Source organism: Aythya marila (assembly GCF_965140915.1).
Source record: "Aythya marila genome assembly, chromosome: 5".
NCBI classification, from domain to species: Eukaryota; Metazoa; Chordata; class Aves; order Anseriformes; family Anatidae; genus Aythya; species Aythya marila.
The window spans coordinates 1,162,967-1,178,060 of NC_139046.1; the positions used below are offsets into that span (position 1 = coordinate 1,162,967).

Genomic DNA, 15,094 nt, shown 5'->3' on the forward strand with positions numbered 1-15,094 from the left:
TGGAAATAAATCTGAGCTTGTTGGCTGGCACAGTCACTAGGGAACTTGTGTTCACATCTCAAACGGGCTATTACAAATGACACCAACTACCAATACTGTTGATACCAAGTCAAGTGAACTGCATAAAGCGTTTCTGTAATTCAGTGATATTTTAGACTATTTTTTTTTAAAGAGGATCTCTTTAAACATTGTACAGGTCCACTAATATTTTCTAGCAGCTCAGTAACTGCTTAAGGCCCATTTTCAAGGGATTGGAGGAGGGCACTTAACTGTGTTTTGGTATTCTGGATGAATGATTAACAATTAGACATTAAAATGTTTTGTCTCGCTTATGGAAGCTGTTCTTCTTTGTGTAGGTACCTCTGTATCCACTGGGGATGCAATGACTGAAAAAAAATCACTTCCTGCCTAATTCTGTAGGCTAACGGTCTGAGCTGAATCTATTTTAGTGCACAGTGGTAGGCAGTAAGGCTCCCCACGTGTATGAAATGAGGCTGTAGCCACCAATGTGCTTCTCCCTGCTTTTTCTTTTGGTTCAACCTGGAAATTCTCTAGTGGCAAATTGCTGTGCCAGAAGCTTCCCAACTAACTTGAAGTCTCTTGGAGAAGGGCTGCAGGATGGAGTGGAGATGGAAAATGTCCTGTGCTCTCACTCCCAAAGCTCACAGAAGTGTAGGAGGAGGACCTGGCTGAGTTTTATCGTGTCTTGTTTTCTGGATCAACATTTGTAGTGTTAATCTAGCTCCATTAATAGGACTTGTAAAACGCAGTGTCTGGGATATCTGTCCCATAGAACGGTTTCATTTGTTATAACATGGAACAAGATTTGTCTAATGAAGTAGTGACATAAATTTAAAAAATGAAATGACAATCACAAGTCTGAAAGCATTTAAAATAACATTTTAACATGACTAAAGCTTTAAGTCAATGAGAAAATATTTACATTTTCTATTTGCCACTTAATATAGGAATACTTGGAGAGATCGAATTCAAAAGTATTAAATGTTGTAAAGATTTAATGGGAAACTATGGGCATCTTAAACATACAAGAGAAAAGGATCAGGTAGCACTGCTAAAGACTGTTGCTTTAAAAAGCCTGTATGCTTAAATGTGAGCTAGCCCAGACTGTATATTTGTTACTTAATTTTTTATAAAACTACACCAGGCTGCCAGAGAAATGGAAGACCTGTTCTTGTAGACCTTAATTCTCCAATTATTCAGATATTTTAGAGAAAAAAAGATTATTTCCCTTAAATCTTTAAACATGGAATGTTGCTTGTCTTTGCCAATAGGGCTACTTATCATGCAGAAAGCACATTCAGCTCTTTTCAGGATTGCTTTTAGTATTCATGTGGACAATTTTCTTTGACTCTGTAAAATGATGGCAAAAATAGAAGTTGTCCATGCCTACCTTAGAGAATACCAAGAACTGGGTAATAAGCTATTGGGTAGTTTATGCATTACATTGTATTGCATATCATAATGGGTGCATTGTTTTCTGCAGATAAAAGTGGCCTTGTCAAAATCTGTCCAGGATAAGATGCGGCAGAAGAAAAAAGAAGGAAAAGAACAAAATCACAAAGAACATCAGGAAGTCAAAGACCTTGAAGAAAAGGAAGAAAATTCTTGGGAAAGACTTAAACTAAATGAACCAGAGAAAACAACAACAGAAAGTGAGCATTAGTTTAATAAATAAACTTAAATAAAATGCTATTAAATGCTGCTGAAGTTGAAAGTGAAATTCTATGATAGTTACTAAAAATTATGGCTGTTTACTGTGACATAAGGTATTGCTAGAATTAATTTTACACAGAAGTTTTTTTTTGGTCATTTGCATTGTAATGAATGGTGGAGAGTAAAGTACTTGTAGGAAACATTTGAAACCCTGTAATTAATAAAAATTTCAAAAAACAAACTCGGATTGAAAACACTAGGGTTATTTTCCTATTTTCTGATTTGTTGTTGTGATTTGGCCATTTCCTTTTATTTTTTAGAGTTAGATCTCTATGGGGATATACTGGCATCATCAAGAAATGTATCGTTGTCATTAGAAAATGTTGCCTTGAATCCTTCATTAAAAAGAACATCCAGTTTGAAGAAAACTAAATGTTCACCCTTGCTAGATTCTGGTAAGCTGTTACATTAAATTAAATGTAAAGACTGTTAAAATATTTGGATACACAGAGTAGGACAGTTCCAAAATACAATCAGGTTTAATATGACTTATTTGTATGATTGATTCTCCTGAGATGATCTGGAAAATTACTACTGTGGGGGTGGATGTGAAGAGGATTTGAATTCATCACTGCCCCCTTGAAACATTTTTCATCTAAAATCTGTTAGGAAGATGTTTGCAACACAAGGGGCTTTTTTTTTTTCTTTGCTTAGACATTTAAATGATGTAATGTATTAATGACAAATTGATTCTCTTCCAACATCTTCTCTCTCCAAGAAAAACATTTCTGGGTACATTTTGTCACTCAGCTGCCTTTAAAATAACGCCGTAGAAATCTTTTCAAAATAGACATTTGTACTGATGATGGTCAGAAAATTCTTCAGAATTTCTCAAGTGGCTCTTTAAGTTTTACTATACTATGTCTTACTGCGCTGTACTTCAGCAAGTTGTACATCTGTTTTTACATTTAAAAAAAATCACTACTAATTTGTGTTTATGACTGTGTGAAGTGGTAGTTGTATAAAAAAAATATTCATATGTACCGAATGATTGAGGATGTAGCTGGGAAAACCGTCTTTTTGAAAACCTGGTCACTGATAACAGCAATCAAAATACACCTCAAACTTCTTTTATTTTTTTTATTTCCTTCCTTTGAATGGATCGTTTTCTTGAGACCATACAATTATTTGATACGTTTTGTGACTTTGCAGATGAAATTTCTCTTGGGCCACGAGGACGCTATAAAGAGCGGACCCCATCAGTCACTCATAGTCCAGAAATAATGGATCCGTCAGAACTGCAGCCCTTTTCAAAACCAGAAACGGCACTGACAGAAGCCCTGGTACTTTTAGCTGATGATGACTGGTAAGTACAAACATCTATCTACAACCTGAACGTAATGAGTAAGGCATTTATTTTCATATCTTCCTTTTAAAAATACAGCAAAATGAAGATAACATCAAAAATGAAGAAGGGTTGCAAGTGATATATGAGAAAAGAAAATAAAGTGTTTTTTTTCAGTCCAAATCTAAATTAAGCTGTCAATGCTATAAATTGAGGCCTAATATCTAAGCTTTCAGAAACTTTTGGAATACCTGCTTGTCATTTCTTGTGAAATATAAGGCTTCACTACTTCTCTAACAGACAGAATGGGGTAACAGTACCATTGCCTTTTGTACTTTGCGAAGGAAAGTAATCCTTTAACTGCCATACTGCAAGCTGTGGACAGAATTAATGGGAATAATTTAGAGAATATTATCTTAAAATAGTCCTACAAATACATTAGAAGGTAGACTGACTTTGAAAGAATTTCCCATTTTATGTTATTGCTTTATTTTACAATCTCACTTACTATTTGGTTCCTTAGAATTCTGTTTGTTGTTTTTCTTTGTTTGTTTTAATGAGAAATTTGAAAGTGTTTTGATTTTAAATGTTTTCTTTACATAGGGAGAAGAAGATTGAAGGTCTGAACTTTGTTAGATGTTTGTCTGCCTACCATGCAGCTATTCTGACTGTAAAGCTTCATGAAACAAGTCTGGCTGTGGCTCAAGAGGTTAAATTTTACTAGCAGAACATTTACTGGCTATATGTGTTTATATGTATTTTATAGCTCTGAGATACACTAAAGTGAAATGGTATGTTCATCTGTGATCAGTTTTCCTCTGTTGGACAGTCTCAAAGGGATGACTTTGTAGTTCAGCAAAGCAGCTCTCATACTTCAGATTCCAACAGTTTATTTGATTTGCTAAGAGACTGGAAAAATTTACATCATAATTTTCAAATATTTTTGTACATATTTTTATTCTTGCACATTGTAAATCACATTAGAAATGTATTGCTCAGTTGCTTGTAAAGTTATTTAATACTTAGAAAGGGAAACATTAAGCTTTACTTATTTCTAAATATATTTTATAAACATTATTCATTGTTTGTTTGGGTTTTTCCTGTGTGCAGGTCAAGAATTTACGCTCAGGTGTTTCTCGAGCTGCTGTGGTCTGTTTAGGGGATTTGTTCACCCACCTGAAAAAGAGCATGGATCAAGAACTAGATAATACAGTAAAAGTCCTTTTGCACAAAGCTGGTGAATCCAACACATTTATAAGGGAAGAGGTAGACAAAGCACTGAAGGCTATGGTTAATAATGTGACTCCAGCACGTGCACTTTGTTCTCTTATAAATGGAGGGCAAAGGTAATAATTACAAAGACTTTATAAAGAAATAACTTGTGAATAGATTAAATATGTCAATTATAGTCATTAAAAAATCCAAATATAACAGAAAATGTAGTAAGTCAGCTGTGCAAAGCTTCTGCCCAGGACAATGTTTGTTATCATAAAAGTAAAATGTAATCCCCATGTTTGTTTCTCTACATTAACTAAGAAGTTGGCTGTCAGTTTTGGAACTTGGTATGTTTTCCAGTGGTTTTGCAAGTCTTTAGTAATTTTATTCAATGTTAATATAATATTCTTAAGAAATAGAATTAAGAAATGCTGTTTGTCTTTCTAATAAAGCTCACCTAGCATTCTCATTTGCCATTTGTTCTGCGATCAAATGCCTGTCTTCAGTCCTTCAGCACTAATTTTTCTTTAGAAACCTGATCTACAGCTTAAAATTCTCGAGCTGCAACCATCCTGGCTGATTTCTTGTTCTTCTCTAGACTTGGCTGGTTAATAAGTCTTTTTTTTGTCTTCATCTCGGTTTCCTTTGCAGTGGCGGTGACCGTTTATTTTCTTGTCTGCTTCAAACACGACAAGCTTCCATTTCTGGTTTCATGGTTTGATTCTAACCTCTAGCTGACTTCATGCTATGTTAGAAGTTAAATTCTTGTCTTACACTTTACCTGTTAAGTGTGTTGCTTTGTTCTTTTTATATCCTCATTGCTTGTAACAGAAATACTTAATCAAGCCACTAGGCATTTCAGCGTACTAGCTGTATACCTACTTGTATCTGATCTCTTTTGTATCTGTCATCACTTAGATAGGTAAGAATTTCTTGTAACCTATCCTTTCCATTAAATATTTTAGATTTTGCATTATAAATCAATCCTTAGATTTACTGTATAGCTAGAAATCCTGAGAGTGAGTCTGAATTCAGAACTGCTATCCAAAGCATAGTTTGTTTCCTGTTTTGTTTCCTGGGAAGCTGGTTGTTCTGGAATGTATTGGTTCTGTCTCCTGAAAGCCAATGAAAACCATACTTCAGTTATGTGAACTTTAAACTGAAAGGCAAATACTACCAGCCTTGAGATTTAAATTATTTAAGAAACGTGCCTGCATGTAGTTACTTCTGGGAATTTAAGAGCAGCAGACAGTAATAGTGCGTTGCTTTATCTCAGAAGCCATACAAAATAGTCCAGCCATTACTTGTTTAGGCACTCCCATCACTTTTTCATAAATCCTTGGCTAAGCAATACTCATGATCATAATTGGTGAAATCTGATCTCCGTATTTTCAGTGGCAGATCCAAACACACTGACTATCCTTATGAGACCTATACAAATTTGAACCCTCCACTTTGTGTACTCAGATACATTTTCAGATACATAAGGCATCAGAACGATCTGAACTCTGAGTCTGAATATAGCATTTGAAGCAGGGATTAATTTCTTCACAGCTAAGAAGCCTTCGGTGAAAACAGTGACTGAATCATGGAGTACAGTATGTTTTTAATGCATGACATCAGTGGATGGCCTAAATAGCACTGTGAGTTACAAATTCTCTAATACTGGCTTCAGGAAACTCTGGCCATATTAGCAGCAAAGCCCACGTGGCATGTATGGAGCTATCATCTCTAGAGGCTGTAGCAATGAATATGACAATTATCTTGCAAAGTGGAAATTTGGGAGAAAAGTGATACGTGTCCTCAGGACAGAATGGACAGGTTGTGATTGATACAGCTGCATAACTACAGAAAAGATATATGTTCTGAATTTGTCTTACACTTTTCTTCTATTCACTACAACTATTCACTTCAAGTTAGCAGGTATGCATTACCTGTTTTTTATGGTTCAGAAGACCTTTTAAAATTTACATGTTTTCTCCTAAATACATTTCAAACCTACTGTGATCATAAGTATTATGCTTGCGACCCTGAGTGGGTCTATATACTGAGTCTTCATCACCTACAAGTTGTTTTTGTCATTACCAACAAGAATAATTAAAAACGTTGTTTGCTTTTATGAGATACTGGACAACTGCTGTAAACTCACCTCAAGGAATAGATTCTTGACTCATGATCATGATTCTAGGACAAGAATTTTTAACATCATGTTTCTATGTATAAATTATGCTTAATTCAGGGTCTGACATGCATACAACAAAATTTCCTATTTTGCATGAGCAGCAGGCAGAGGCAGTTGTGGGGAATGGGGACTTGCATGGTTTTGTTCAGTCAAGTCTTTAAACCTCATAGTTGTTGTTTTCCTGCCCCTACACACAGTAGGAGGTAGTCTGGTACTGTTTCCCTTCTCCCAAGCTCATGAGACCTGTGGCTGCCACACAGACAGAACAGCAGGTACTGAACTCCAGCCAAAGCTAGTCTGAAACTAGGTAGCTCCGTAGCAGCTCCGAGCGTAGCACAGAGCTTAGCGTGCTAGCTGCCAAGCGACTGGGGAGCTTTTGTAGCCTCAACTGTATTCTGAGTTGTCACATTTTGCAGTTTTAATAGACCCAGATAGTCTTTGTGCAAATTGAAGCTACTTTGTGCAACCTAATCTAGTGATATCTTTATGTCTAATGAGGCCATGATAATCTATGGAACCACAGAAAAATAAAATCTTGCCAAAACAGAACACAGCCATTCAGGAGGAATCCTGGGTGTTCGTGTCAATCTGAAAAGCTGGGGAGGCACTAGTGTGGCTTACCAAGTCAGTTCTTTTCCTTAGCTCCCTCCTTTAAACTTGTTTTTCCTTGTGAATGATAAGCCATACAGTTGCCTCATTTACTGTGCAGTAAAACTGCCCCTAAATTCCAAACATGAAAATAAAATTGGAAAACTCTGGATCTGCAGAACTGCATGCTCTGAAAACATGTGGGATCAGCAGGTACTGCAGAGTTATATACACCATTAGTTTGCTGAATGAGTTTGAAAATTAATTCCAGGCCTTCTCTGATTTTCATCAATATAGGTATTTAATGACTTAATTTGACAGACTTCTGCAAGGTTTTTTGAAGTCAGTAGAATGCTGCTTTATTTAATTCTAAATTGATATAGTAGATATGGGGTTTGCTTCTGAGCACAGGGATTTGTTTTTTGTAAAGTTGGTGGAAAGGACTTGTGGTGAGCTTTCTAGAGTATTTCCCAATTATTTTTAAGAAAATTAGAAAAAAAGTTCTAAAAGCAGAAAATGACCAGTTTATTAGTTCAAAGGCTGCAGTATTCTGCAGTATTCCACTAGTCGTGGGTTATGCTAAAGAATAAAAAAGAATACTTGTAGACAGTATTTGGTAGAGCACATAAATACTGTTACTGACCTACTGTGAGGAGCTTTTACTAAGCAGTTGTGTTCTCTTCAGCCACCTGCACACGGCGGTGAGGAGATGCACAGCCCAGCACATGTCGGATATTGTAGAACGTATGGGACCGGAGTGGATGCTGGCTGGAACCAAAGTTGTCACTGATAGGATTTTCCCTGCAATAGCCAGGTTTACACTGGATAGTTCCCAGCAAACAAGGTTAGTACAGTTAATAATTAAGATAAGCACGCTTGAGGTGGCTGAAACTTCTGCATAGCCCAGTGGGGGCCATTCAGCAGGGGCAGAGAATGGCTGTTAGGATGATGTGTGATGGGAACCACCCGAATGGCTCCTGCAGCCCTGCCCATCTTGGCAGCAGGAAGAAGGGATCAAAGGACATTCTCGTTCTGGCACCACGCACTACGTAGGCCATGCAGGGAATTCCAGCACTAGGATCCGCGCTGTCTGACTGGCAGGGCTTAAAGACAGCCGATACCTCAGCACTGGAATAGGAGGCTGTTCTCGGTCTTTAATTTGCTCAGTCGTTGATCAAGTAATGATTGTTGACCATAGTTTCTTTGTGGGAGGATGAAAGGGGTGTCTGGTTACAAACCCAGCAATCCTCCTGTGCTTCTGTATTTTGAAACTGCATGTGTCTAATTGTCCAAGAGCCTTACAGAACAAATCAGTGTTCACAGATATATACGTCACGGTCTGTTACCCTGCAGGTATTATGGTCGAAAGATGCTTTTCAGTATGATGAATCATCCTGATTTTGATAAAACACTTGAAAAATATGTGCCAGCCAAGGATTTGCCTTACATTAAGGAATTTGTTAGCAATCTACGTCAAAAGGTATGTGGAAAGCTCTCGTTTAACAGGTGAGAAACGTAAACTTGTGCTAGTGATTGTTAAGCATGGACATTGAACCTACAGGGAATGGGAGGAGTGTGTTCAGGGGGAGACACGTAACACGTGAATACAGCACAGCAAGGTGGTGCTTGTTACCTGACCTATGCGTGCCTTTAATCGCAGAATTATAGAATCATTAACCCTTACAGATACACTGCGTCAACTGCACTTTGCTGCTATACTTTGCATGCCTCAGACTTTCCTCTAAAGAGCCTCCAGAGCTGCAGAATATACCAGCCATATTAATGAACGGTTTCATCTTTGTGCAGGGTTTGGGGGAGATGCCATTAGACACCCCCTCAGCGAAAGGAAGACGTTCGCATACTAGTATTGTTGGGCATTCAAGGTCATCATCTACTTCCAGAGATGCTCTCAGCATCACTGACAGGTAATGATCTTCCTGAGTGTTGTATCCTGTTAGTAACTGACCACCAGGAGAACAGTCCCACAACAAGAAGAGAGTCTACAAACACTCACAACAGGGTTAAACATTCCCGAAGAAAATGGAAAAAATAACATGTCCCAATAAACTCTTTTAAATAGGATAATTGCTAATATTAAAATGGCTTTGCACATTTGGAAGTTAATTGGTTTACTGACTGCCTCTGAAAATGCACACAATACAGAAAACACTTGGGATTCATGGTAGATCCGTGTCACCATCAGCTCAGGGTGTTGCCATCCAAACTCTATACAAACAACATGCCAAGTACTAGCTGCAGTAAAAATGGTCTGTTAGTGCACTTGCCTGGAAAGTAAGGATTTAGTTAAATCCTAACTGTGGATGATGAAGACTTTAGAGCATACTCTCTCCATCTTTTGTTTTCTGTTTTGACTTCTGATAAGTTTTCTATTGAAGTGAACAAAGAAACGGGAAAAAAAATGAAACCAGGCCAGAAAGTCTGTACTTGAGAATCTAGAGTTCATAGGGTCTGTAACTGCCTCCAGGTTTAAGAAGGTGTACCTGTCACAAGCAGAGTTCTTTCACACACCATCTGCTATTCAAAATATTAATCAGTTCCAGGCTTGATAGTGTATTTATGCTTTGGCATGTAAAACTACATGCCCATTTTCTTAGATGTCCTACTTGCTGCGTTCTGCCAAAGACTCTTTAATTTGGGTGTGTTTAGTGCCCTGGGATACACTGGCAGGACAAGAATTGATGCCATCTGGCCTGCTCACAGAGCTAATCGGTTTGAACTTGAAAATGCAAGAAGGATTCTTATTGCCTTTTCCATCAAAGACTTCTCCTAGTGAATTAAGAATGAGGTAGTGAATCTACCCAGACTGGTCTGTGAATACAGATGGACACGTGTGAATACTTGTGGTTACTTCTCTGAAATTCACATAGATTGGATTCATCAAGCTTTCCTTAGTCAGAAAAGCTCATTTAACAGAATGGGAGAATTTTTCTGTCCATTTGGTCAAGCTGCAACACTTTAAATTCTTCATCATTTAACTTCTGAAACATTTGAACTCCTGCTTAATTTATTCAGCGACACACAACAGTACCTCTCTTCCACATTACAGTCTTTCTGAAGAACTTCCAGCAACGATGAAATTCCTCCAGCATCAATTACTGGTTAAGTAATTTGTTCCTGCTTAGATCTGAAACCTCATCATTGCACTTCCATTGAATTTCAGCCTTCTACTTCTACTGAAGATACTTTCTTTATGGGTGCTTACTTAGGCAGGAAAGCGATTCCACAGATTTCATAATCCTTTTCATGACTGTCTAATAAGACCAGGTGCTACAGAAAGTTTGTCTCAGAATCCTCTGTGAAGAGTTCTTAAATTTCCACCACAGCACAGCACGCTGCTGAGCTGCCCCTCAGACTGGGGTCAGTGTTTGAAGTACTTGAGAAAGAAGAATTGAACTATATTAACTTTTTTTTTTTTTTTTTTTTTTTTTTTTTTTGACGTGTTGATGTGTAAGGGAAGGTCAAACCTTGCTGCTGTGGTACAGAGCCATGAGGAAGCACAGGGCTGCTGCATTTCCTGGGTGATACACTTCCATGCATTTGGGTGGCACCTATACTAAGACTTCAGGAACAACAATTGCTAGCAGATGTTTTTTTTGAAACGACAACAACAAGAAACAAATTATGTGTAAAGTAAACCCTGTTCATCAGAAGATTTTTTGTTTCCTTTTGATATTTGCACTTATGTGGAAAGAGAATGTCTGAGATTAAAGACTCCTCTTTCAGCTTGGTTATGTGTTCACTGAGCAACCTGTTCCTTTTCTTTAGAGAGACTACAGAAGCCCGTGAAGTTACAAGAAAAGCAGCTCCTCGTAATTCAATAGAAAGTGAAGAGTATGTTAAAGACATTATAGGTTTATTGAATGCAAAAGACTTCCGTGATCGAATAAATGGAATTAATCAGCTGTTATCAGATACAGAGAACAATCAAGACTTCGTTGTTGCAAACATTGTGAAGGTAACTGTACAAAAACCTTTCATTTCAAAGGTTTTTAAAGTTCTGTCACAGTTTTCTGCTAAAAATCATGGTTTCCTCTTTCAATCAGAATATCTGATGAACAGGAAAACCTCGAGGAAAGGGTCAGGCATGCTTAAAGAGGAGATATGCAGTAGGCATATCTCAGAGCTACAAAGGTAGTAAAGGAAGAAAATAGGAAGAAGAAGGTGAAAGAGGTTCATTAGAGATAGCGCACATGGAGGTATTTTCTGAATATTGTGTGCAGTCCTTCATGCCTCTGCAGAGGAAATATCAAAGTACTGGAACAGGTTATGAAGAGAGCAGGATCCCAAGATCTGAGAAACTGTAACCGAATCACAGACAGTTGCAAGTTCTGTCTGCTTCATGTATCCAGCAGGTGGGGAAGGGTCTTTAATGAGATACAACAGTTTAAACTAAGTATCTGTAAAAAGAGCCTGTCTTTAAAGAGGTTCTTTCAGGGAAAAATACTAGGGTGAGGTGCAACAGTTGTAAATTGAGGATAGGCAGAATGAAAGCAAAAACAAGATCGTCTCTTAACAATGCAGTTTTCTATGAATACGAAATACTGCTGTGAAACTTTGCAGTATTTTAACTGCGAATGTTACTGAAATCTTGCAGATCAGATTCCTTTTGATAAGAGGTGAAGTTTAAAACTGTGAGCGTGATCTAGCAATTAACAGGAGATAGACACAGAATGAACAAATTTTAGGAGGTTCAGACTAGATCTTCTGCGTGAAGGATAGCTATTCCTAATGCCTCTGAAGGGGAAAAAACAAACACACTTTAGCATGTTATTGCATATGTTGTAGTAACACTTAGGGTTAATAATATAGAGCTTATATAATAATTATGATAACTGTCACTGTGTGCTATAGAAGACAGAAATTAAACATATTTCAAAGATACTACTGGGCATTCTTTTTGCTAAATAAAACTATGTCTTGTTAAACATACTTGCCTGCACAAAATATCAGTCACACTGAAAGTTACAGATAGTGAGTATGCCTCTTACATTGCACAGAAATGACTGAAGTACAGAGAAGGTTGGATACACTTCAGTTGTACACAATATAAAAATAGTGAGTGCTGGCTTACTTGCTCAAAAAATAATCCCAAGTATTTGCATATCAGAGCCATCTTTTGCTAAGATGGACAACTGAAGTGTAACAAAAAAGCAAGAAACATAATATCCACCTCAAGTATTAATTAATTCAGACAAATGTTGTTTGGATGCTTTTTCAGATCTTTGATGCTTTCAAGCCTCGGTTACATGACTCAAACAGTAAAGTAAATCAGGTTGCTTTGGAGACAATGTACAAGATGATTCCACTGCTGAAAGACAATTTATCTCCGGTGATCAACATGTTGGTTCCTGCAATGGTAGACAACAACCTAAACTCCAAAAATCCAGGGATTTATGCAGCTGCCACAAATGTTATTCAGGCTCTATGTCAACACTTAGGTAATTTTCTCCCTCTTAATTTTGAAGAGTTTTAATTGCATTAATTACATTTTTAATTTAAAGAGTTCTTCTTTCCAATAATTTTCATCAAATTGTTACATTGTGTAATGCATCATTGGTTTTATTCTCACACATTTTAAAGCACGCAAGTCATCTTCATATTTCAATAGGGAAATGCAGCTAGCTGGACTTGTCTCAAGCACATAGGTGGGGTTGTTATATTTGCATAGCAGGTGTCTCATCATCCAGAAGCGTGTCAGACTGCTGAATCTCTTGAGCAGGTCAAAGGACTAGACTCTCAGAGATGTGTGTATGCCACAGCTATTTTCCATCTTCATCTCTTTTGTTAGTACTTTCAGTAAATGAAAATGCTATGTTTTACCAGACTAGGAGGAGCTAGGGCTTGTTAAGAGTATCTTTTAGGCTTTTATTCCCTTAAATAATATGTTGTGATTTTTGTAGTAAATACATCACAAGTAAGGTTCTTATTTACATTTTTCTATATCGTATTAATTTCCTGTGTGTTTAATTTTCTGTTTCCAATTCTTAATGTGTTTTGTTCTTTGAATTTAGACAACTATTTGCTTCTCCAGCCATTCTGCACAAAAGCCCAGTTTCTGCATGGAAAAGCAAAACAAGACATCACAGAAAAGCTTGCTGGTAAGGTGAAGTTTTGCTCTGCATGTTTGCTTGTTTTTCTACCATCCTAATTATGCAAATCCATTATAGGATGGTGGTGGCTGCATATCTGCCACAGTAGATTGTGAGTGTTAACAATGCAATAATTTTCAGATTTCACCCCCTTCTAATGCAAATTGAAGCTATTACTGACAAAATAAAAGATTATATTTAGATACTCCCCCAGAAGAGGTGTAGACAGCTTAAGCTTATCAAACCAAAGAGAAAAAGGGTTGTTTTGTGGTGAATTTCATTCTCTTGGAAACTGAGCAGCTTTATATTAAATTGTGCTGTGAGTTGGGTCCCCTCATGTCTCCCTCTGTCCTGTGAGTGACCATTTGTGTCCAGGTAGAGCCAGGGGCCCAGGGCCTCCTTCGCTTACTTGCTGCAAGTCCTGTTGCCTCTCAGCACCCACTCCCCTGTACTCCTGCCAGGAAGAGTGACTGCTTTTTTCTCTTCCCTAAGGCTGTCTCCTTCCAGCTCCACAATTTTACTGCCGTACCTTTTTACTTTTCATAGTTGGTTTTGTTCTCATTGCCCCAGGGGCTTGGTAACACTTCTTGGTGTTCAGTCGTAAAGGAGACAAGGTGCAAGCTGAGCTAGAGGCACCACACAGATGGCAGACTTCATGATGGTCTGCTTCCTAAGCAGGTGTCAGAAGTTTAAAGACAAATGTTTTAGAACGTACATACATATTTTAATATTGGGGATTATTACTAGCAGTAGTGTTGGATTTCCCTTTGATGTTTTAAGGGAACAAGAGATGTCTTCATGGGCAGTAAGCTTGAACTTGGCTTACTTTGAGAGTAGTTCACTGTGTAATAGCCATAACATTGAACTAAACATTACAGTGGAAGGTCTATTCTTGAAATGATCCTAAATGCATACTTTCAGAAAGTATTAATCACCAAACCTTTAAATTCTCTTGGTGGAATTTTTCTGAGTAGCTTGCATTACGTATATCAGAAAAGTCCACACGCATCCTAGCACAAAGGCAAGTACTTGCCAATTAGATAGCGAATTAATGATGTAATTGTCCAGGTAGAGAAAACGCTTCATTGAATACACATACATTTCTAGTGTGAGGTTACTTTGTTCCTTAAATTCAAACACCTACTGGCTATTTCTGAGATGGAGGAGAATCGTAAAATATCAAATGCTGTGCAAGTGCATGGCGTGTTTATTTTTAGTAGAGAGTTAAACTCATCAACAGTTGTGTGAATTTTTGAGATGACTAAAGAGGTGTTTGTAGGGAAAGCCGGCCTAGTGAGGGCCACTCATTCTGCTGGCAAACGGCCAGGTTTTTGTGCCAGTGGCTCTGAGGAGACTCTGCTGTGTGACTCGGTGCTTTTAAACCTCCCTCAGAGCAGGGGGGTCGCTTCTGAACTGTGTTTTACAACAATTTCCAGCGGCTGCTGACGCGCTGTTCCTGTCACGCAGATCTGGTGGCGGAGCTGTACCCGCGGAAGCCGCAGGCCGTGGAGCAGAAGGTCCTGGCCGTGCTCTGGCACCTGCTGGGCACGGCGAGCAGCGGCGGCCCCGCACCGGGGACCGGGGGCAGCATCCGGGCGGCCACGGCCAAGCTGTCCCGGGCCCTGTTCGCGCAGATGGGCCCCGTGCTGCTGGCACGCGCCGCCGCGCAGCCCCCGCACGTCAGGAGGAGCCTGGAGGAGGTCCTGGAGCTGCCGGCCTGACGGGACGGGGCACGGACCGGGCACCGCAAGGGACACAGGCGGAGCTGCCCGCGCGGGGCCGGCGGCTTTGGCTCGGCGCGGGGCGGGCGCTGTGGCAATAAAGGGCCCGTGGCGGACACAGCGCTGAGCGTGGCGCCCCTCAGGGATTGGGGGGGGGAGGGGGGAGGGAGCCGCCATTTGGCGGGCGGCAGGCGGCGCGCAGCGCGCAGGCGCGGAGCCGGAGGGAGCGGGGGCTCCGCGCGCAGGCGCCAGGCTCCGA

At 39.1% G+C, this 15,094-nt stretch overlaps 1 protein-coding gene across 4 annotated transcripts in view; it reads left to right on the forward strand.

The window, feature by feature from the left end:
• The window catches only part of TOGARAM1 (TOG array regulator of axonemal microtubules 1), a 39,231-nt gene extending 24,279 nt beyond the window's left edge, over window positions 1–14,952 (forward strand). For all 4 annotated transcript variants that reach the window (XM_082762014.1, XM_082762013.1, XM_082762015.1 and 1 more), the window contains 12 exons: window positions 1,505–1,673; window positions 1,995–2,129; window positions 2,887–3,040; window positions 3,623–3,728; window positions 4,130–4,365; window positions 7,690–7,848; window positions 8,358–8,484; window positions 8,811–8,929; window positions 10,791–10,980; window positions 12,244–12,463; window positions 13,037–13,123; window positions 14,582–14,952. In XM_082762014.1, coding sequence (XP_082618140.1) covers window positions 1,505–1,673; window positions 1,995–2,129; window positions 2,887–3,040; window positions 3,623–3,728; window positions 4,130–4,365; window positions 7,690–7,848; window positions 8,358–8,484; window positions 8,811–8,929; window positions 10,791–10,980; window positions 12,244–12,463; window positions 13,037–13,123; window positions 14,582–14,835 — 1,956 coding nt within the window. In that variant the 3' untranslated portion in view covers window positions 14,836–14,952. The remainder of the gene's footprint in view (window positions 1–1,504; window positions 1,674–1,994; window positions 2,130–2,886; window positions 3,041–3,622; window positions 3,729–4,129; window positions 4,366–7,689; window positions 7,849–8,357; window positions 8,485–8,810; window positions 8,930–10,790; window positions 10,981–12,243; window positions 12,464–13,036; window positions 13,124–14,581) is intronic.
• Window positions 14,953–15,094: the final 142 nt, after the last annotated feature.